The sequence below is a fragment of the Mustela lutreola genome, chromosome 10 (genome assembly GCF_030435805.1).
Source record: "Mustela lutreola isolate mMusLut2 chromosome 10, mMusLut2.pri, whole genome shotgun sequence".
NCBI lineage: Eukaryota > Metazoa > Chordata > Mammalia > Carnivora > Mustelidae > Mustela > Mustela lutreola.
Genome location: NC_081299.1, coordinates 99,402,205 through 99,425,983, shown reverse-complemented (window position 1 = coordinate 99,425,983; position 23,779 = coordinate 99,402,205). Strand labels below are relative to the sequence as shown.

Here is a 23,779-nt window from a genome sequence, read left to right as displayed (position 1 = left end):
ATCCTCAGAGGCCTGGAGTCCATCTTTTCTAGACCCGGCACTATTGTGAGCAGGCAGAGGTGAGGCAGGGCGCTCGGCCGATGGCGTGTGTCCCATGGGGTGTTAGCCCTGACTGTAGATCAGGATATAATCCACGAAAGCTGGCTCTGAAACTCATCCTTACGGAGAGTGCCAGGGGAGTCAGGGATCAGGCGGCTTGAGAACCAGGATGGGTATACCCTGAGGACAAAAGCCAAGTCTTATTCACCTTTATATTCCTTCTGCCCAGCACATCATGTGACATTTACTACCCTCAAAACTGGCTTATGGAATAAATGGACAGATAAAGTGAGTCTCGGCTCTGTTGCACAGACAGCGCGTGACAGTAAGTGAATTCCCTAAGCTCTCTGCACTCTAGCTTCCTTGGGGAGGTGAGTTACACCTTATGAGTTTGTAAGAAATAAATGAACTAACACACCTGGAAAGAGCCTGACCAATTACAATGCTGCCCCAAATGTAAAGCTTCCAGAGGAAGCATTGTTAACATTAGAAATTACTTTCTTGTTTAAATTTTTTAAAATGTTTCGAAAGATTGTATTTACTCATCTGAGAGAGAGAGGACACGCAGAGGGAGGAGCAGAGGGAGAAAGAGACTCCCCACTGCCTGGGAGCCTGGCACAGGGCTGGATCCCAGGACCTGGAGATCATGACCTGAGCCAAAGGCAGATGTTTAACCATTCGAGCCACCCTGGTATCCCAGAAATTGCTTTCTTGACCACCGTTATCTTTCTTTGCTACCAAGACTCTCTCTTGGTGTCCCTGTAATTATGGTCTCCCACCCTGACCTCAAGGCACTGATGATGGGTGGGAGTGCAGAAAGAGAAATCAGGCTCAAGTCATGGAGAGTCTGGCCACACATCTAATTCTCACTGAGAATCGGCAGTCCCCAGAGTGTATCTGTAATTAACACGGCAGCCTGGAGACTGCCCACCCCTCACGCTGGTATTCAGAGCAATGGACAGGCTAGATAGATCCATGGGAGGGGGGGACGGGGTGTGGAGTGTGTGGGTGATCCAACTCCTGAGCCACACCCATCCCAATGGCTGTTCAGAGACTCCCACTGGAATGAGGAAGTGGGCCTTTTTTGCTATGTTAGACCACGGTCAGTAAACGACCACCCGCGGGCCACATCTGGCCGGCTACCTGTTTTTGTGCAGCCAACAAGTGAAGGATGGCTTTTATATTTTTAAATGGTGGGGGGAAGAAATCAAAATAATATTTTATGACATAAGACAATTACATGAAACTCAAGTGTCAACACCCCTACAATAAAGTTTTATCAGAACATCACCTCACACCTTTGTGCACATAATTCTCTGTGGCCGCTTTCACAGTTGCAGTAGATCTGCAGGGGAGACCCAGGGCAGGTCCCTGGTCTAAGTTTTTAATTCAACAAACTTTCAATGAAAACAGACTCTTGCCAAGCTCGCGGCTCGTCTCTGAGGGTACACCAATGAATAACAGTACAGCTCCGTTCTTGTGAAGCCCAAGGTCTAGAAGGGCACACAAGTAAAACGCCTGTTTCTCTGTGTTCCCAGAAACACCAGATTCATTCTGAGACCCTGGGTTTGTAGACAGATTCCAGTCTGAGGTCACGTGGCCTCTACCAGGGGTCCTAGCCATTCGTGATTTCAGTGAGGGCACAATTTTGCAGGAGAAGGAGCTGGTCCCTTGAGGCATACCAAGGGGTCCCTTTGAGTGCTTTGGGGTAGGGGCTGGCTCTCACACCCAGGTGCTGGCCTGCATCAGCCTGTTCTGACTGGCTCTTTGCAAACAGGTATGGGGAGATCTAGTCACAAGAGTCCGAAGTCCCTGGTGCCAACTCTCCAACAGTCCATGGGTCACCCACCCTCTGTTGATGGCTGCGTCCCCTGTTCCTTTAGTGGATTGTTTTATTGTTTCATTATTAAGATTTTATTGTGGGTCCTGCCTGCAATCTGGTCTCTCCCTCTTACCGCTCTCCCTGCCGCACACAGATGTAAAGTGTGTCTTTCCCCAGGGAAACTCGCCAAGTCTCTCCCGATGCCACCTTTGGTCATAGGCTCTTCACAGCGGGCAGAGCCAGAGCCAGCAACAGTCAGCACCAAGCACGGAGCAGTAACAAAGCAGTAAATCATAAAATAACTTTCAATATGCCAGCAACCTCAGGGTTGACCGGTCTGGCGCAGAACTAGTGCAGCCCCCAGCCTAGTGTGAGGGAGAAAGTCTACCGTTGAAAGTCAGACAGGCTGAGGAGCTCTGCTCCTTGCCATGCTCCGCACACACACACAGGCGCTTGTCCAGTGGGATCTGTGAGCTGAGCCCAAAGGTAATGGGTAGGGCTAACTTGAGCATTGAAAGTGAGCTTCAAGGGTAACCGAAGAAGTAAAAGAGGTTCCTCTGGGGCGCCCGAGTGGCTCAGTGGTTAAGGTCTGTCTTTGACTCAGGTCATGATCCCAGGGTCCTGGGATGGAGCCCTGCATCGGGCTCCCTGCTTAGTGGGGAGTCTGCTTCTCCCTCTACCACTCCCCACAGGTGGGAAATGGCAAAGTGGTGAGGAGCTGCAGTGTTCTGGGCTGTGGAATTCGCTCTTCTGCCCCTGCTTTCTGGGCCTGTTTTGTCCAGCTGAGCTGCAGGGGACCCTGGTGAGCGGCGGCACAGTGAGGGAGGCCGACTGGTATGCTGAGACAGAGCACTCCCACTAGGACAGACGGCTTGAGGTGGGAGCACTCTGAGGAGGCCCCTAGAGCACCGTGGCCTTCACTGTCACTGTCGCTTAGTTTTTAAAAAAGTGTGTACGAAGGGCGCCTGGGTGGCTCAGTGGGTTAAAGCCTCTGCTTTCGGCTCAGGTCATGATCCCAGGGTCCTGGGATCGAGCCCTGCATCGGGCTCTCTGCTTGGCAGGGAGCCTGCTTCCTCCTCTCTCTCTCTGCCTGCCTCTCTGCCTACTTGTGATCTCTGTCTGTCAAATGAATAAATAAAATCTTTAAAAAAAAAAAAGTGTGTACGAACCCAATGTGTCTAATTCCAACCAAATACTAATGAAAATTACATTTGTAATTGACAGTTGTGTAGTGTCTTATAATTTTCAAGCTATTTTCAAAAGTGTGGTCTTCCCTTACTCTCTAGAACTGTCATGGGAGATGGTGGTTATGACCAGTTTTCTCACTTTACAGATAAGGATGGGGAAACAGGGCCCGAGTCTGGTACCTTCCACAGCAGCCAGTCAGTCCAGAGATGGGGAAGCTCTGTATAGCATCGGCAGCAAGCTGGCTCCTTCCCTTCCACTCTGCCCTCCTCGCCTCTTGGACTGGTCCTCAGGCCTTTTTCCTGGGTCAGAACACAGCTGCCACATACTTGCACCATGAAACCCTGAAGCAAAAAGAGATTGTGTCTTCCTTGAGTTATTTTTTAAGACTGAGGGAGTCTCTGCCAGAAGCCCTTCCCTGCAGACTTTTCCACCTGCAGCATTAGCAAGAACAGGCACCATGTCCAATCCTAGTGGAGTCGCTGGAAGGAGGAAGGTATTACCGGCCTGGGCTCAGAGGCATTGTGCTGACCGGCTTCACTCTAAATTCATGACCGCTAACCTCAAGAAGGCTCTTACCGCTGCCTGGCAACACACGACTTTATTTATTCCTGCCCCAGTGCTTCTTGGATGCAAGTGTGCATCTGAGTCCCCCGGGGGCTTCTCAGAGCACAGACTGCCCAGCTTGGCGCCAGAGTTCCTGACCCAGGAGGCCTGGGTGGGGCGGGGCTGAGAAGGTGCATCTCTGATGAGCTCCGGGTGACCCTGGTGATGCTGTGCGTCCTGCCGGGGATCACACTCTGCGAACCCCTGCTCCAGATTGGGGACCAGCTTACTGCCCTATACACACCCCTGGGCTCTTCTTTCTCCTCAGACATCGTGCACGTCGCCCTACCTGCTCCTCCGTCTCAGCTGACACCCTGCTGACTACTTCAGTGAGAATGGAAGATAACCAGCTACCTCCATCACAACCAACATTATAGCCTTTGGCTTCCCTTCTGCTGCTATGGATGAACTGCCCTGCTCTGATTTCAGGCCGACTCTACATCTGTGCCTTGGACCTTAGCTCCTCTCACACAGCCAAGGGACATCACTCCAAAACACGTACCCCTCATCAGCTAACTTCCTCTAATATTTTCTTTTCTTTCAAAAAGATTTTATTTATTTATTTGACAGAGAGAGCGCAAGCAAGCGCACAAGCGGGGCGTGGGGGGAGTGCGGCAGCAGGCAGAGAGAGAGGGAGAAGCAGGCTCCCCACGGAGCAAGGAGCCTGATGAGGGACTCGATCCCAGGACCCTAAGATCATGACCCAAGCTGAAGACAGACACTTAACCCACTCAGCCACCCAGGCGGCCTCTGATATTTTCCATCCTAAAGCAAAACAAAACAAACACAAAAACTCCCTTGACCCCAATCCCTCCTCAGTCGCGAACTCAATTCTATTTCCCTTTATAGGAGAACTCTTGGCATCTCTCTACCTGCCCCCCTCACTTCCTGTCTTTCCTTCTTCCTTGAACCCCCTCCAACCCCACTCTGGTTGCCCCCTCTCCACTGAAGCTGTTCCTGTCAAGGTTAGCCATGACTTCCTGGTCCTGATTCCCGGAGTCATGTCTGTTTCCACGCTACTCAGCTCGTTAGCAGCATCTGACACGGCTTCTCACTCTGCCCTCAGAGCCCCCTCCCTTGGCTTCCGGCCACTGATGTCACTTGGATCCCCTCCCTCCTCTCTGGCTGTTCCTTCTCAGTCTCTTCTGCAGAGTGCTCTTCCTTTCCTGACCTCCGAGGGCTGGAGAGTCCTAGAGCTCAGGCCCGTATGCACATTCTCGCTTGCGGAGTATCAGCTGGTGTTGGGATTTGAAATGCCACCTCCATGCTGTGACTCCCAAATTTCTATCTCCAGCCTGGATCTCTCCACTGAATCCCAGACACAAGCATCCGTGGCAAGCAAGCAGCTCCAGATATATAACGGGTGCGTCAAATTAACATCTCCCAAACTGGGCTGCTCCTTCTTCCCCAGCATGACGGCATGCACGTGCACTAGGCTTTTCCTCCTGCCCACAGCAAATGGAGATTTTGCTCCCCAGTTCCTCAGGCCAAAAGCTTGGAATCATCCTTGCTTCTGCTCTCTGCTCTCACACACCGCAGGCAAACCGTCAGCAAATACCAACCGGTCTCTTTCAAAATGTATCCAGATACATTTCAAAATGTATCCATCTGACCCCTGATGGCAGCCTCTGCTGTAATGGACTCTGGTCCAAGCCATTCTCATTTCCTGCCTCCACTGTTACAGAAGCATCTTAACTAGTCTCCTCACTTCTTCACTTGCCTCCTGCGCCCCCCCCCCCCCACCAATTTTCACCAGAGTCAGCCAGAGCGATGCCATTAAAATGTAAATCAGATTATGTCATCCTTCAGCTCCAAATCCCACTTAGAGCAAAGTAAAATCCTTACAAAGGCTTGCAGGGGATCTGGGCCTGGACACTTCTCTGATGTCATCCCCTGTCCCCTACTTCTCTGCAGGCGTCCAGCCTCCTGGCAGTTCCCTGAACACAACAAGTACGTGCTCACCTTTACCCTTGCTGTGACTCTGCCAGGGGTACCCCCTCTTGCAGAAATCTCTGGGTCTAGTTGCTTCAGCTTTCTGCTCAAAGGTCTCCTACTCAGAAAAGGCTTTCCCTGACATCCCTAAATGAAACAGGAACAAACCCCTACACTCACTTCCATCCCAACACTTCCTCTTCCACTTAAAGCTACTTTAATTTTCTTGCAGCACATATTACCACCTGACATACTATATACGTGTTTGTGTATCATATATCTCTCCCCCTAGAATGTATGCAGCATGAGGGTAGGGAATTTGAACCTACCTATAACAAGCACTCAGTAAAATTTGATGAATTAATGGAAAGGGGAGATCCCACAGTAAGCCGACAAATAGGCAACTAAGTTATACTTTGGGTTTTTATGAGTTAGATTAGTCGTAGTCAGTCCCACAGCCCTGTCAACTCTGTATTTCCAGACTGAGATTCCGATCTGCAAGGCCAAGAAACAGATTCTGTACAGTATACTGGGGATCTCTGTATTGTCATCCTGAGAGACCCAGCCAGCCAGCTTCCTTCAAAGGAGCTCCATCTCTTAGATCCCCCAAGTCCTAGGCCCTTCATATTCCTTGTGGCAAATTCTTTTTACAAGGCAGATAATTCCTTCCTGATGGATCAAGTTCACAACCACTCATTTTGTACGCTGTTTTTCTCAAAGCTGGCCACACCTATAGGCACCACAAAGAAACCTACCTAGCATAATTCACCCTCTCCTTTCCTGCCACAAGATAATCTACACAGTTAAAAGAACTGTAGAATCATTTTGGTAACTGTGTCTAATCATAGTATAACCACCTGTACCTTGACAAGAAAACTGATTATTGTATCAGGCATTAATGAAACTTTCTTCTTTCATATGAGCCCAAATTTCTCATCCCAAGACAATAGTGGGTTTTTGTTGTGGTTGTTATTAAAAATAGAAAAATACAAATAACAAAAACATAAATACATTAAAAAATGAGTATATAGAATATAAAAGAGAAAAATACAGCATCTGGTGCAAATAGCAAGAATTTCCACAAGGAGCTATCTGTTTGGAGATTTGCCAGTGTGGCATTTAGTACATGCCTGCCCTAATAAGTAGACCTGAGGTGACCTCCCCAGGTGATTTTCTCTTCTATGAAGGACCACACTTCAGGTTCTGGAACAATCCAACAGATCAAGAGATTGGCAAAAGGAGATGGAAGGACCCAACTGGAAATGAGGCAGGGTGGTAGCCTAAACTCTGCTTCATCCAACCCTCCACTGAGTAGGATTAAATTGATCTAATTGGGTAAGAAGATAAGGCAAGAGTTCTGCAAACTGGGATGGATTAGGAAGACTTTCATTATCTTGCTAATGGCAATGCGTAAATGTAGCTGGTTTAGAGCAAGTCACTTGATAATAAGACGGAATTCCAAACCCAGTGGGAGAAATGGGTTTTGCTGAATGGATCCTTACTCTCTACATGGTGAAGAGGAAGAAAACCCCGAGGCAGTAAACTGAGAGGCAGTTGGAACCACTCAGTTTTGAGTGGGCATCAAAGCAGTGTGACAGAGGTAAACAATACCTGATTTCAAAACAGCTGCTTCATCCTGTCTGGAACTAGGCCAAATGCCATGCCAATGGCCTGGGGCTACCCACTGGTAGGAGGGGTCCTCCTGATAGTTAAGTAGCTAGAGTTTCCATTGTGCTTGAGTTGGCTGTTTCAGCATTTTTAAATAGATGTAGAACCAACCACACGATAAAAATGCTTAGTAAATGGCAAAAGTCTACCGAATAGAACAAAACATGTACACAAGGCCTGTTGAATTTTGTTACCTAGTTGCTATTTTCCAATTCATCGTTTCTATGTTAGAAAGCTCTGCAATTTTAGTGCTACCCATGTGCCACTGCCCCCTCGTAGGTAAGTCAATATATCTGCCGTGCCTGAACATCTCTTCTCCTCTTGTGATAGTATCAAGGTTTAAGTGTCCATGAGGAATTAATGTTCAGAACTTAGCTCAAGAGCAGAGCTTGTCAAACTACTGCGCCTCCAAATCAGCTGGGCAATCTCGTTAAGAGATTCTAATCGTGGAGTCTGGGCTGCGGCTTGAGAGTCTATGTTTTCTAACAAGCTCCCAGGTGCTGCCAGTGCCAGCCCAGGGATGGACCACGCTTGGCTCAGCAGGGCTTTCTATACAGTCTGCAACCTGAGTTCTCTTTTTTCTTTTCTTTTTAAGATTACTTATTTGTTTTTTTATCTAGTAGGTGTTAGAGAGAGAATGGGAAGGAGAGACAGAGAGAGAGAGCTCCTGAGCACAGGGGAGGAAGAGGGAGAAGCAGACTCCCCACTGAGCAGGGAGCCTGACTCCTGGCTTGATCCCAGAACACTGTTATCATGATCTGAGCTAAAGGCAGACACTCAACCGACTGAGCCACCCAGGTGCCCCCTGAGTTCTGTCTCCAATGATAGCATTTCTGAAGGGGTGGATTCAGTGTGTAACTGGGTAGATCAGTTGTCTGGACCAGTGGTCCTCAGAGTGTGCTCCAGGGACTAGCGACATGGCCAGCACGTGGGAATGCATTAGAGATGCTAATCCTTGAGCCCCCTTCCCAGAATTTTTGGTTTTCTGGATTCTAAAACAGAAACACTGGGGGCGGGAGCCAGTAATCTGTGTTTTGATAAGCCCTCCATGTGACCCTGATGTGCACTACTGTTTGGGGAATATGGCTCCAGGACATTAAAATCACCTGGTGTGGGACTCCTGAGTGGCTCAGTCAGTTAAGCCTTTGGCTCAGGTCATCATCCCAGGGTCCTGGGATGGAGTCCCATGTCGGGCTTCCTGCTCAGGGGACAAACTGCCACTCCACCTCCTTGTGTTTGCGCTGACAAATCAATACAATCTTAAAAATAAAATAAAATCACCTAGAAAGTGATTTAAAAAAAAAAATCAATTCCTGGGTCTCCTCCCAGAGAATCTAACTTTTTCATTTAGGTAGGATCCAGGCATCTGGATATTCTAAAGACACCTGCAGAGATGTTCATATGCAGTCAGCATTGAGAACAGCTGGCCAAGAGCAGAAAGCAAACCCTGCTTACAGTTTGCTGTAAAACACCTGAGCTAACTGCTATAGGCTGGTTGCAGGGCTAGACGTCCACGTGAACAGTGTGCGCTCTGGCTCTCCAGGGTGGTTGGGTCGGAGCCGGGGACGATGCAACACTCACCCTCATCCATGGCTGTTCTGGCTCCTTTCATTCACGATGTGCTCTGGCGGGAAGACCCTGGGGCTATCCTATCACAGCAGTCCAAAGTTTCAGCCATCCTTAAAGGCTCGTATCAATCCAGGTCTTCAGAAATCCCTTCCCCAACCCCCTTGCCAAATGAGATTTATCCTGTAGATGTTCATGGTACGTTCTTTACAAATCTTATTTTCTTATGCTACCTACCTTTCTGGGCTCCTCCCCTCTGCTGAATTACAAACTCTTGGACACCCACAACTGTGTAACCCTGAACTTCCGCCCCTCTCCCACCAGTGGAAGGGCTGCTCTGTGAACCTACTAGGCACGCAGTACATCTCTTCTTGAATCTGGGACTGGAACACCTGCGGTTGAGGCTTGCCTTTGCAATCAGGGCTTGTGACCCAGGTTGTTGGATATTTCCTAGCCTCACTTCTCTGTAAAATTAGAAGGTTGAATGAGAGGATCTTTAAGATGCCTTCCAAGTTTCAGATTCGATGTTTCCATGTAGTCTACCATTATTCCTAGAAAGTTGAGTCTGCTGGTACTGTCATTGGCCACTGGGGCAGAGACGGACACAAGCTCTTTGGGCCTCTTCCCATGGAGAGGTGAGGTCTGTTTCCTCTCCCTGTGTTTCTGGGCCACGTGGCGACTTCACTGCAGCAGCAGTGACACTGTGGCAGTTCTGGGCACAGTAAATGGGTGTCTGAAGCAGACCGGGGTAATGTAAGGGGAAAGAGGGTGAGGAAGAAATTCAGAAGGTTGGGGGTCCAAAGGAAGGCCTTCACTAGGTCCTGTCCATCTTGGCTTTATGCACACTTGGGGTTGGACACTTGAGCTGTTATGTAAGATGTCCTGCCATCTTGCTGGAGAGACGACGTGGAGGCGCCTTCTGTCTACATGCCCCGATAGCCATCCCTGCCAAGGTACCATGTGAATAAAATTGTCTTGGACCCTCTAGATCAGCCTCATCACTAGCTGATCGCCACCTGTGATCCCAGCTGATGCCACCTGGAGGAGAACCACCCAACTGAGCCCTGCCTCATTCCTGTTTTACAAAATCACAATACATAATCAGATGGTTGCTGCTTAGGTCACCAAGCTTAGGGGAGTTTGCTATGTAGCAGTAGGTGATCAGAACACTGTGTACACAGCATTACTCTTGTATGTGAAATTCTACTCAGTTTAGCAAGCAAATATCTAGTAGGTGGTGGCAAGAATATATACACATATACACATACATACATAACATGGGCTTGTGAAAGTGCATGACATTTTGCACTACTCCCACTGACTTTGATTTCCTAAGTCAACTAAATAGCCTGTGGATGCATTTCCAGAGCAAAATACACAGCCACTAACAAGGGCCTCCTTGAGAGCTATGCTGGGGCCCATGATGACCAAGGGCAATGTCGGCAATGTCAGGACTTGTTAAACGGATCTGGGAGGAGCCAGGGAATTTCACCCAGGGCTCGAGATGGTGGAGCCCTTACACAAAGAGGGCTTTGTCTGCTCCTGAACACAGTGTGGCCATCTCTTCCGGGAAAATTTTCGGTTTGGGGAGAGATCTGCCAATTGAAAAGGGGGGATATGATTTTCTCCTCTCCCGGACTAATTTAAACCTCCTCCGATCCCAAGGGAGATTTTTAGTGCAGTATAATAAGGACACCTTCAGAATCACAGCCTCTTTTTCTGAACGTGTTTCTTATGTAAATGCCGCATCAGAGAAATTTCCCTCTGCTTGACACTTTAATTCTGCTTTTAAAACCTGCAAAACAGAAACACAGAGAAAGACACCTTGGAAATACTTTAGGTTTCATCTATTTTCCATTTTTACATCCAGCTCCCACATTTTTTTTTTTTTTTCCAAATCCTTGTTCTCCAAGTCAAGCATATTTTAAAATCATCCTCTGTTGAACTGGAAAAGCAAAAAAAAAAGATGATTCCTGTACATTTAGGCTGCCCCAATCCACCAGAAGTATAAGGCACTTCCTAGTTATCTAATAATCCTCGGAGCACTGCAGTGAAGTCAGGTGGCCCAAAGCAGGGGAGTCAAGGGACATTTAAAGAGGAGCCCTTTGAGGCCTAGGTGCGCCCCTCCCCCAGGCCACAGAGGTTCTGAAGGCAACACCAGTTCCAGGGAGGAAAAAGGCCTGGCTCCCTACCTCTCTTTCAAGAAGACTTTCTTTTTTTCCCTGGCTTCCTTGCCCTTCCCCACCACGTGCCCCTAGGTAGGACTGACCTCCTAGTTAGCATTTATGACCCATCCACAGCGCCCCACAGAGTGACTATCAGACTATCATACGCCACCTTATTGTACTAATCACTTCATATCTAGTCGCCTGCTTGGGGAGCAGAAGTAGGTGAGAGAAGGATTATATCTCTTCTCCGTATGCTCACACACAGCAAAATAACACAGATACACCTAATGAATGAATGGGGTTGAATTCCAACTCAGCTCACTTGCAGCACTTTCTCAGGCACGTTGTTTCCTCTTGGAGACCCAGGTTTTCTTGTCTGTGAGAAGGGTGAGTAGGAACCATCTCTCGGGCAGCTTGGAGGAATCACGGGCTAACATTGGTGACGTGCATGGCAGAACATGCTAGGCATGCAGCAGGTTCTCAGCTAAGGTTCAAGTCACTCATCTTTCCCAGACCCACGTCCTAAAGCTGTGGCCACAGATGGAATGAGGCTTGCCTATGTCTTGCATGGGCACCTGCAGGGCCAGCTGCCCCTACAGTACTGCCCCACATTCCTGGCTGTCACTTAGATCAATTTTTCCTTAAGAACCTGTCTTCGAACTTGAGGACTGGATTCTACTTAAAAGTCAAGTCTTTTTTTTCCCCCCTCTAAGATTTTATGTTATTTATTTATTTGACAGAGAGAGAGGGAACACAAGCAGGGGGAGAGGGAGAGAGAGAAGCAGGCCTTCCATGAGTAGGGGGCCCAATGCAGGGCTCCATCCCAGCAGCCTGGGATCATGACCTGAGCCGGAGGCAGATACTTCATGACTGAGCCACCCAGGCAAAACTTGAGGAGGGAGGAGAAGGAAAACACTTCAGGCTGTTATTAGTCACTGAAACTTCAGTGTGAACAAGTCTCAGACCCTTCTCATAGGACACATTGTAACGGAGAAGTCAGGTAGAAAAGGCAGTAAGGCAGGGCTGGGGATGGGATAGAGAGGAGAGGGTGAGGAGGAAATGAATTGTTGGAACACAAAAGAATCAGGAGGGACTGCCTGGTACACAGGAAAACATTGCAAAGTCGGTGAGAGATCAGGGTTCAAATGTGAGCTTTTCCTGCTGCTGGCTGTGTGACTGGAGGCAAGTTACCTAACTTCCTTGAATTGCAGTTTTTTGATCTGTAAAATGGGGCTAATACTAGCTGATTTGGGAGTGCCTCTGGAGGTTAAGTGGAGCAACATAACAAGTGCTTAGTAGGGGCACCTGGGTGGCTCAGTCCTTAAGCATCTGCCGTCAGCTCATGTCCTGATTTCAGGGTCCTGGTATCCAACCTTTCATCAGGCTGCCTGCTCATCAAGAAGCGTGCTTCTTGGGGCGCCTAGGTGGCTCAGTGGGTTAAGCCTCTGCCTTCGGCTCAGGTCATGATCTCAGGGTCCTGGGATAGAGTCCCGCATCCGGCTCTCCGCTTGGCAGGGAATCTGCTTCCTCCCCTCTCCGCCTGCCTCTCTGCCTACTTGTGATCTCTCTCTGTCAAATAAATAAAATCTTAAAAAAAAAAAAAAAAAAAAAAAGCCTGCTTCTTCCTCTCCCTCTGCTTGTGTTCCCTCTCTCGCTGTCTCTCTGTCAAATAAAGTCTTTTAGATTTTTTTTTTTAATTTGACAGAGAGAAATCATAGGTAGGCAGAGAGGCAGGCAAAGAGAGAAGGGGAAGCAGGTTCCCTGCTGAGCAGAGAGCCCAATAAATAAAATTTAAAAAAAAAAAAAAAAAAAGGCAAAAAAACCCCGAGTGCTAAGTAGGTGGTTGGTGGGCACCGTGGGGGCCTAAGAGAGGACTGACCACTGCGGGCTGCGTCCATCACTTAGTAGTTGGAGAAGGAGGCGGCCCATCTAGGTTGTGGTTATTATCTCCCTTCCCTCGGGCCAGATTTCCCCGTCTCTGCTCTGCCTGGGGCCAGTTGTGACCACAGTGACAGACACCTACATTAATTAATTATGAGAGAATGCATCTTCTCCATCCTCAAATCCCAAACCCAGGCAGAGGCGAGAGAACAATAGCATTTCATTCTCGCGGAGACAGTCGGCCTCAGGCCCAGCTCCAGGAAGGAAAGGGTGAAAACATTCCACCATTCCACTGAACGCAGGGAGAAAATACCAGTAAGTGGGAGGCACTCCGAGGCGGGGCGGACGCGCGGGAGGCTGGAGGCTGCGGCGCAGGTGGGAGCGGTGCGCGTCCTCCGCCCCGCCCTCGCCTCGCCCCCTCTGCCCCCAGGGCGTCGCTCCAACCGGGCGCCGTCTCCTCCCCCCCGCCCTCCCGGATTCCCCATTTCTGTGCTCCGGCCACACCCGCTTTCTCCTGCCCCAGCCCTTCCCGCCGCCCCTGCGCTTCTCCCGGTGCCGAGGACAGCGGGCCCTACCGGCCATCGCGTGGTGGGGGCCAGGGAGTGCGGGGTGCGTCGGTGCGGGAGCGGCCTTTGTAGTCCCTCTCCTCGACACACCCCTGACTCCTCCTCCTCTTTCTCTCTCTACTCCCTAACTCCTCCTCCCTTTTCTCCCCGCCCGCTACCTTCTGCTCTCCCCCACCTCCTATAGCCGCCCTGTCTAGACCACCCCAGGGGAAGGCGGGTGCCATTCACGGCGATCCCAGCACCCCGCTGACCTAGTCTCGCTTTGCAGTGTGAAGCCACTCAAAGGACAAGTCTGCACCATGCCCCTGCTGGCAGGTCCCAGCCAGCCTGCAGATGCTGCTCATACCCGAAGCCTGGGCCCGGCTTCTGGGCCTTCCACGCCTCCGGTACCGCCCTGTGTGTCCAGTCTGGGCTGCCCCTCCACCACCACCACCACCACCACCACCACCACCGCGCCCCCCCCCCCCCCCGAGTCCTGGTAAACTGGACAGACTCGCAGTCCCCAAACACCACCTCTGAGAGCCACATGTTGAGGGAAAAGAGAACTGTAGCAAAGCAAAGACAGGGTCCCCGCCTGCCTCTGGGTATAGAAACACCACAAAGGGCTCAGGTTGTTTACTGGGCCCCGCAGGGGTAGCGGGGCCGGGTAAGAGTGTGAGATACTGTGACGGATGGACTGGAGGGGGCCTCTCACACAAGACTGCAGGTCCTCCTGTCAAGGCTGGGCCCCCTAGAACAGAGTGGAGGAGACTTATCCAAATTCAGCCTGGCACTCTGGAAGCCTCTGACATTTCCTCTGCGGGAATAGGCTCCATTATAGGTCACTTTGCTCTAGGAATGAAAAAAGAATCGTGATCTGAATTATTGTGGAAAGTGTTTACCTAAAATCTTATTAAGGTTTATTTTTAGAGCCTATGTTGGCTGGCCTTATCACCAGAGACAAATTCTAGAGGGGTCTCTCTGTTCTACTGACCTTTAAGAAAAGACTTCAAAGACGAAAGGCAAGCAGGGAGAGGCCAGTTCTGTCCCTGGAGAGCAGGTTTTGCTGGCAGCCCTCACCTGCCTTTACAGGGAGGCAGCCCTGGTCTGGGTCCACCAGGCATCCTGGATGCACTCAGTAATGCCAGGACTCTGGGAATCCTTTCCAGGGGTGAAAGGCACTGCCCCTCCCTTCTTCCAAGAGCCTAGTCACCATAAAAGACAAGTCTCCCCCGACCCACTCCCACCCCACCCCAGTGTCACCCCATCCCCAGCAGACCTTAGGAAAAGGCCAGACTGACCTTTGGGATAGTCTCCTAATAACAATTGCTAAGTGCTTCTGACATGCCAGTACTCTTCCAAATGCTTCACGTACGGTAACTCATTTAATTCTTACATAAACCTATCATTATCCCCATTTTACAGATTAAGTAACAAAGTCACAGTGGTGCTGAAGCAATTAAACTCTGAGGTCACAGAGCTTTCTGATTGCTCTCTTCATCACCGCAGAGTCCTCGCTGGGAGGCACACTGCCTAAGCCCAGGGGCCAGAGAGTAGTCCACTGCCTGGCACAGCTGGCCACAGATGCCGAGGCAGACACCAGGCAGTGTGAGAGCAGGGACTTGGTGTCACACCCTTGCAACCGAGCCAAGAGCTGCTCTCCCTGCCAGGCTGCAGACCCCATCTCCAACCTCTCCCCCAGGAGCCCACCAGCAGCCCAGTAGCTCCCTCTCCATCAGACCCCAAAGTAGTCCAGGTTTTAACAGTCCTGGGTTCCCAGTTCCCCCAGCTTTGCAAGGTGATGTGGAGGCTACGAGTGAAATCTCCAGAGACCCAGAGCAGTGGCTGGAGGCAGACTCAGAGAGTGATGCTATGCCCCACTGTGAACCAATCAGAAAGACTGGGGAGGGGCAAGCCCTCACTCTGGAGTTGCAGCCATGGGGAGGTGGGAGGAGAGGGTCGGGTCCATAGGAGATGGGGGATGAAATGCCGAAATTCATGCCCATGGTCTTGCCATGACTCAGAGGACCCTTTCAGCACCATCCTTCTTTGGCTTCCAAACTGCCCCGAAACCCCCAAGTTTGCCAGCTCCCTTTGATGTGTGTGGGGTGAGGGGTGGGGGGTAGCGGACAGTCCCCATGGCTGGAGCTCAAATCAATGGAGAATCAGGAAAGCTGAAGGGGCTGCTTCCTGCGAGAACAAAACCAAGCCCACACAGAACTAAGCTGCCTCCTTGTGCAAGGCCAGAGCCCAGATCACCTTGGAACATTGCCTTAGAGCAGCAAAGGAGGAGTGCCACGGTGGTTAGGAGCGACAGTTGTGTGGAAAGCCATCACGAGAGTGTGTCCACACATAAACACACACACACACGTGGATACACAGCTATACACCTCCAGCCTCTCTTGCACACAAACTTTAACACACTTTATGCTCATTTTGGTACCCTTCCATATTTAGACATGAGCCTTGACACATGCACACGCTACCGGGCAAAATAAAGACACCAACATAGCAACCAGTGAGGCTCCCCTCTGTGAGAGGAGATACACATCTTTCCGCGAACCCCGAGATGGGCCCAGACCCGGAGATATCAACAGGACATTCCTGGGGAGGGTGGCCATGGCCCACTGCCGGCCGTGCCCAGACAGCAGGCCCCAGAGCCCGGGCCCTGGCACCGGGATGCCCACAGCTCCAGCCGCTCCAACCACGGCAGCTCTGAGAATCCCAGGAATGGGTCTGGAGGCGCTGGGCTTCTGGGAGGGATTTCAGACACTCAAACTGTGGGGTGACCTGAAGAGCTCTGGGAACATCCTCGAAAGAAAGGAGAGTTTTGTCTACCTTGGATTAAAGCTTCCACAAGGTCAGTGCTGATCCACGGCGCTGCTAGGCCCCACACTCTCCATTGGCTCAGATGCTAAGCATGATGGTGCCCCCAGTTTGTTCTCTACGGAGACTCACACAGAAACAGCACCAGAGCTGGAGGCTGAATAGTGCAGGTTAAGAGCCCAAATTATGGCACCAGATGGCTGGGTTTGAATCTGTGCTCTGCCACTTACTGTGTGACCCTGGGCAAGTTACAGAACCTCTCTAGGCTGTCCCCTCAACAGCAAAGCGACAACAGTGGTAATCTGTACCTCCTAGGGCTATTGTGAGAGTTAAATGGACACATCAGAGCAAAATGCTTAGACAGTACACAACCAGCTAAGAACCTGGGGAATCAGTTTTGAGAGCCTGAGGCCCCAGGGGCAGGCGACATGGTGGCTGAGGAGCAGAGTGTGGGGCAGGGAGAGGCCAACGGTCTGGAAATGACCACAGACCTAAGTCTCTGTGCTGTCAACTTTAATATTCTGGAGGGAAAATAAATAAGAGCCTATTTCCTCATGGGGCACAAAGTACTCAGCCAGAAAGCCGCAGAACACAAGAACACTTTCTCATTACTGTATAATAATATCGAATATAATGTTCTCCCTTTCAAAGGAGCCCAGAGCACTTAGAGATTGCAGAGTCAGAGTCTGACTTGCGTGGGCCCTGACCAAGGTGGCCAGCTGCCGGTGCCGGCCTGCTCTGACAGTGGGAATGACAGGACCTGGACCACAGGCATCTTGGGTAGCCCCCAACCACACTCAGGAGGAGGACTGAGTCCTCAGTGCTCCCACAGCAGGCCAGTGCCATGCGGCCAACCTGTTCAGAGAGGCTGCTGACCACGGAGGTCACCACCAGCATAGAAGCACAGAAGCCTCAGAGGGGCTTTCCAGAAGCAGGGGCTCTCTCTGCTTCTGGGGAGCAGCCAGAGGGACTCCCCACAAGGAAGGGCAGGAAGGGTCTGCTTTTCTGTCTAGGGGAAGCCCTCCCCATGGTGTGGACTCTGTTCTGTTCCAGGCGAAGAAACCCAGGCGGGTACAACTCATGCGTGATGGGCTTCCCGCTTCTAGAGGTTCTGCTCCAGACTGGACCACACCTGTAGGAAGACGTGTTATTTGTGGGAGGAGTTGGGGAGCCTCTGAAGAATTGCAATGAGCCCGAATACATTCCAGAGAACTGATGACTTGAGAGGGTCACTGAAGCCAAGAGAAGTTGTCCATGATCGAGTGCGAATCGGGTCTGGTGAAGGCTCACTATTTTTCTCTGCTCTTAAATCAGATTTGATTATTTTCTTTTTAAGAGAAAGAAGGAAGCATGCAGTTTCTGAACTGAGGAGCCCTTCATGCTCCTGCCCCAGACCTCCTGTCTTCCTGGGCCCTCAGATGCAAACACACATGCTCAGACCCCTGGGTGTCTTCAGTGCAAGGGGAGGAACGCTGACCACTTCCTGAGCACCAGCAACTGGCACCAGCGAACCTCATCGTCCTAGCACTTCTTGCCTGGATTTCTGCAAGGTCCAGGTCTCAGACGGATGTCACGAGACCAGTAAGACCCCTTGTACTCCTAGAGCTTAAGGTAGAGACAGGCACACAGCAGGTGCTCACAGCTTCTTACTGCCTTCCTGTGGCTGAGAGCAAATGAGCGGTGGCCCCCAGAGCTACATCTACCACGTCTGCTGAGTCTGAATCCTGAGCCAGCATGGTCCTGCATGCTTGGTATGGACTGTGCCATTCAGTGTTCTCGGCCACCTTCTAACACAGGTCCTCCTCTTAAGCACGTGTTACAGGTGAGGAAGTTGAGGCATGGAAAGGTTTGCTTCAGGTCACACAGAGACCGAGTGATGGGGCCAGCATTTGAACCTGGGTAACGTCCAAGCATCTAGCTGGGAGGCCCAAAGTTCTTGAGCATGGCCCACAGCCCCCCTCCAGCTTCAGCTCGTAACACTCTCTACCTTGTGTCCTGCTAACAGCCTTTGTGTTCTCTTCCCCTCTCTGTCTCTGTCTCCCTGCCTGGGCTGTGTTTTCTACTCACCCTGCACCCTGCCCTTTCCCCATTTCAGCACACCCTTCTCCTGGCTCGTACCTACTTCTTTTTCCAGGTTAATTTCACTTGCCACCTCTTCTTGGAAGGCTCCCCTTATCTGCACTCCTAAAGTCCCCAAGGTTGAGCCGGGTGCCCCTCTTTTGTGCTTCCATACATGGGGGCCCCATCACTGTACATGCAGCACTTACCATGGGTACATTCATTCTCCCCCACGCAGGACTGTTGTCCCCTTGGGGCAACAGTGAGCGCTTCTCCAGCATGGTATCACCAGCACCTGGCAGTCCTTGGTCGTTGCCTGACGGACTGTGACCTTTACCTGGACCACAGAAGAAATGTGGACTCTTTCACTTCCTCTCCTCCTCTTCCTCCCAACCCTCTAGAAATATGAAAATAATAATAATACTAAAAATAAAATAAAATAATACGAAAACCATCTTTAGCCACACCAAAAAAGGTCGTGTGCCAATCTGTACCTGCGGTTCACAGTCTGCCGGCTCCACTTGCATTGGGTAAGAGATTTTGAAACAAAAATGTCATCAAACGTATTTGGTGATTTTCATGTGAGAGCCTTACTGCCATTTCAAAATGGAGGGGCGGGGCGGCGGATGTTTTTGGTTGTCAAGGTGACTGGGAGTAGCAGGTGAGCAGCACTCAGTGCCCAGAAGCTGGGGATGCTAAGCCTCTGGGGCAATGCTCCAGGCAGTCCCCCAGAGCAACTCCCCGAGGAGCACAGGCCAGCCATGTGATGCTTTTCTCTCGCTGCTTTCCGGCAGCCATGGAGCTGCCTTGGGAATTCACTGAAAGAAAAGACGGCAGAGAACCAAATCCTTTTCAGAGCCAATTATTTGGGAGTAAAGACAGGAGAAACGAGACTATAAGCCTTGAGGTAAGGACTCTCTTCGGTTCTTCATGGGATTTCTGGAACAGTGCGCAACACACACAGGCCTCCTTGTCTGTTCATCTTGCCCATCGGTGCTGCTGAGGGCTACAGTGCCTAAGACTTGCTGTGGCTGACTGGGTCTTCTGCAACCTATCCCAGAGCAGGGTTGGCCCTGAAGAGCTGTAAGCTTACTTGAGGAGCCTGAATGGAAGCAGGGATCCCTTAAAATAGGTCATAATCTGTCCTGAGTGGGCCAGATCCATCTGCAAGCCAGGCCCTGGTTGAGTTCACAGGGGCATGAAGCTGTGTGCTGGCAGGCTTCATCACAAGCCACAGGCAATGTGCAATGGGGAAGTTTAGTTCGCAATCAAGCCAGTAAGCCCAGAGCAGCCTTCAGAGCTGTCCACTTGACTCCCCCTTTCTCCCTCACTTCACCCCATTATACATCTGGAGTTCCTGCATATACCGCTATTTAACTTCAGTGAAACCTCACATTTTCTCCTCATGAAAAGGAATCAAATAGCAGTTTGAAACCATTACTCAGATGTTTGTAGGCACTTTAGAGGAATGTACTAATAAGTATGTAAAGGTCAACTCTTCCTTTGGAGTAGCTTTGACCATAGTCTCCCAGGCCATAGTAGACCTTAGTTAGAACTGGACACACAAGGTTGAAACTGCCTCTAGTCCCTATAAGCCATGGACTTCTTCACTCTCTAGGAGTTGTCATTTCTCCACTTGTAAGGGCAGAGTGACTGATGCCTGCTCAGCCTTTTCTTCTGGGAGTGAGTCTGGTAAATCTGAAAGAGATGTGGCCCGTTGAAGTCCTTTATGAACTATAAAGCACCATGGAAAATATAAAATCCCTTAGGAGGTCTTGTTTATTGCATAAAATCAGAATCTGGTTCTTCCTAAAAATTTCTCCTGCCTTAAAATTATTCCTCTTTAGAACAAACTAGTTATTTGCATGAGAAAACAGGTCATATAGACCTTTCATTTTGGGGCCAGATGGTAGGTGCCAAGATTAGCTACAATTTCATGGCATCATTTGGAAATTCCATGGTGGGATTTTGTAGTGTCTTTTATTTCTTCATGCAGTCGAGCTCCATACCAAGGTGTCTACATCTGCCCAGCTGTGCTAGGTGCTAAGATTGCTGACTTATCTTCCCCATGTTGTGGCCACCCCAAGAGAGTTTATGTAACTTGCTCCCCAAAATTCAATGAGAAGTCAACCATTTTCTTAAAATTTTTTCCTATAAAATTAAATCTAGTTATTTTAATCTTTGCTAGGAGACTTAAAGCATATTTCCTTCTTGTTAAATCACCAACATATGCACAATCAGTCTTCAGTAAAAACCAAAATATGCAAGTGAAAAGTAAATTGACGGGAAAAATGCAAATTCAAAAATCTCAGAAGCATTGCTTTTAGTCTGTTTTCTTGCAGGCTAAAAGCAGACCCTGCAAACCAGGTTGTGCAGAAAAATGGGAAAGAAGGTGAAATATGACTGACAACTCCAGAAAGAATGAAGAAGATGTGATTATGGATCCCCTGGAATTCTTTCTCTGTGGTTGAGCTGTCCTGTGTCTCAAGAGGATGGAAGCTATTTTATTCTCACATGAACCCCTCTCTTCCTTGATGCTGTGAGCCCAAGCCCTTAGGACAGGAGCAAATACTTTTCTCCAACCACTTGCTATTCTACTCTGCATTGGCTTCAGTGACTCTAGCATTCCCCTGACTTCTGTAGGCCCAAAAGGCCCAAATCCTAGGGCTAATTCCACTCATGTCCACAACCCGGCAGCATGCTCCAGGGTTGGCCAACGAGTAGCTCTAGTGTTTTGAGTCCTTAACTTCCAAGTTCAGCTCAATTTCTGACAAGGCAGAAGGACAGATCATATCTGTGAGGTGGCAAGATATGAAGGAAGTAAAATACTTTTTTGCTATTAGCTTTATCTTTGTCACCCACCTTCCCCTTCTCCTGGCCCAGAAAATGCTACTTATTTCTCTACAGGCTTTAGGAGCTACTTTCAGTTTCTGGAAGACATGTGTGAATTAAGTAGGCCAAGTGCACCAACTGGTAGCAGGCTCAGTGGGGCATCATGGGAAAGTGCCCAAGGGCAGGGTGTACTGCCACTGCCAGGCAAAGTTCCCTCTAACCAACATGGTTCTACCCTAAGATCTTCACTATGGAACTGCTACCTATTCTCAAAGCCCAGTTCACACCCTTGACCTTGATCTACTGGGCTGGAAGAGACTGACCGCCCCTCTTTGCCCGCTGCCGGCAGCCCTTCTCTTCACCAGTAGAAACTTCTTATCATTGAACACCATGCATCCCATTTGTTTACATAAGAGTCTTCGTTTTCCTCCTGAACAATTAGTTCCTTGAAGGAAGCTGGATCTAAGTCTCATGCAGCTTTACATGAGGGGCTCAATAAATTAATTCATTTCTAAAATAATGGCTTTAGATTTTTACAGCTTTCCCAAATTTAATGATTTTAAAAACATATGTGGGGAAATGTCTAAACACTTTAAAATTAAAGCATTTACAAACAATCCATTAGAAAGTCTTGAAGAGGGTGCCTGGTGGCTCAGTGGGTTAAGCCTCTGCCTTCAGCTCAGGTCATGATCTCAGGGTCCTGGGATCGAGTCCCCCATTGGGCTCTCTGCCCAGCAGGGAGCCTGCTTCCTCCTCTCTCTCTCTGCCTGCCTCTCTACCTACTTGTGATCTCTGTCTGTCAAATAAATAAATAAAATCTTAAAAAAAAAAAAGAAAAAGAAAGAAAGTCTTGAAGAAAATTAGAAAATATTTTCAACTCAATGAAAATAAAAACCCCAAACATCAAAATTTATGGGATTTACCTAAAGCAGTTCTTAGAAGAAAACATAAATGCTTATATTAGAAAAGAAAGGTGTCAGATTGATCATCTAAGTTTATACCTTAAGAAACTAGAATGGGGGGCACCTGGGTGGCTCAGTCATTAAGCATCTGCTTTCGGCTCAGGTCATGATCCCAGGGTCCTGGAATCGGGTCTTACATTGGGCTCCCCATTTAGCAGGGAGCCTGCTTCTCCCTCTCCCACTCCCCCTGCTTGTGTTCCCTCTCTCACTGTGTCTCTCTCTGTCAAATAAATGAATAAAATCTTTAAAAAAAAAAAAAAAAAGAGACTAGAACAGGAAGAGCAAAATTAGGACAAAGCAAGAAAAAAAGGGGGGGAGTACAAAAGAAGAGCTGATACCAATGAAATGATAAATAGAACAACAGAGAAAAATCAATGAATCCAAAAGGTGGTTCTTTGAAAAGATCAAAAAAATTGATAAACGGCTAATAAAAAAGGAGAAAAAGCACAAATCACTGATATTAGGTATGAAAGCCTACAGGTGCTGTAGACATTAATGAGGTAATAAGAGAATTACTGAGAACGACTCTACAAACACAAATCTGACAATTTAGATGGAATGGACTAATGGACTAATTTCTTGAAAACCACAAACTATCAATTCAGTCATGATGACAAGGGTTATCTGAATAGTCTTATAATGATTAAAGACTTTGAATTCACAGTTTAAAAACCTTTTAAAAGAGAAATCTCCAGGCCTGCATGGTCTCATGAGTGAATACTCACAAACATTTCAAGAAGTAAGAGCAAGGGGCGCCTGGGTGGCTCAGTCGATTAAGCATCTGCCTTCGGCTCAGGTCATGATCCCAGGGTCCTGGGATGGAGTCCCAGAATGGGGCCTTGCATTGGGCTCTCTGCTCGGCAGGGAGCCTGCTTCTCCCTCTCCCTCTGCCTGCAGTTCCCCCTGCTTGTTCTCTCTGTCAAATAAATAAATAAAATCTTTAAAAAATTAAAAAAAAAAAAGTAGAAGGGCAAATAAGAGCACTCCCCAACTTGTTTCAGCAGCCGGCATTATCCTAAGACCAAAGCCACATAGTGACAACAGAAAACTTCATATCCATATCCCTCGTGAACATAGATGCAAAAATCCTCAACAAAATATTAGCAGATTGAGCCAGCAAAATATGAAAATAGTAATGCGTCGTGACTAAACATCCTTCAGTGACTGAATGGGGCAATGATACTCCATATTCTCACTCTGGTGATGGTTACACAAATCTGTACATGTGTTAAAATGCACAGAACTGTACACACACACACACACATACCAGGTGATTTTACTGTACGTCAATTTCTAGAAGTGTAAAAAAATAGGTGTGTTCTGTGTGTGTGTTAGGTCTCTGGTGATGGGCACTAGCTTTGTACTATACCTTCACCAAAGTGCTTTCAGATACGTTTCACATAATTTTCTCACCAGCAGTCACACGAGATGTGTGTTACTGGTCTCATTTTACAGATGGGGAAACTGAGTCTTAGAGGGGGGAATGTCTTCACACATACTAAGGAGCAAGTCAAGCCACAGGTCGAGGTCCTCAGTGGAAAGTCCCTGTCAGCAGGGTTCCTGCGAGCTCCCTTTGGCTCTCTGTTTTCACCCCAAATGGTGGTGGCAGGGAAATCCTGTGTACCCCCCCCCACCATGCTGCACCCCCTCATGGAAAGCAAATACAGAAGCAATTGTGCCCAAGGCCAG

At 49.1% G+C, this 23,779-nt stretch overlaps 1 protein-coding gene and 1 long non-coding RNA gene across 2 annotated transcripts in view; both read right to left on the bottom strand.

The window, feature by feature from the left end:
* The window catches only part of LOC131809543 (uncharacterized), a 30,245-nt gene extending 16,668 nt beyond the window's left edge, over positions 1-13,577 (bottom strand). The window contains exons 1-2 of the long non-coding RNA XR_009345219.1: positions 13,443-13,577; positions 3,229-3,390 (exon numbers count right to left, since the gene is read on the bottom strand). This is a non-coding gene — a long non-coding RNA (uncharacterized LOC131809543). The remainder of the gene's footprint in view (positions 1-3,228; positions 3,391-13,442) is intronic.
* Positions 13,578-16,869: 3,292 nt separating this feature from the next.
* Positions 16,870-23,779, bottom strand: part of MAB21L3 (mab-21 like 3) — a 45,866-nt gene continuing 38,956 nt past the window's right edge. Inside the window, exons 7-8 of the mRNA XM_059136727.1 lie at positions 18,506-18,633; positions 16,870-17,370 (exon numbers count right to left, since the gene is read on the bottom strand). Coding sequence (XP_058992710.1) covers positions 18,517-18,633 — 117 coding nt within the window. The 3' untranslated portion in view covers positions 16,870-17,370; positions 18,506-18,516. The remainder of the gene's footprint in view (positions 17,371-18,505; positions 18,634-23,779) is intronic.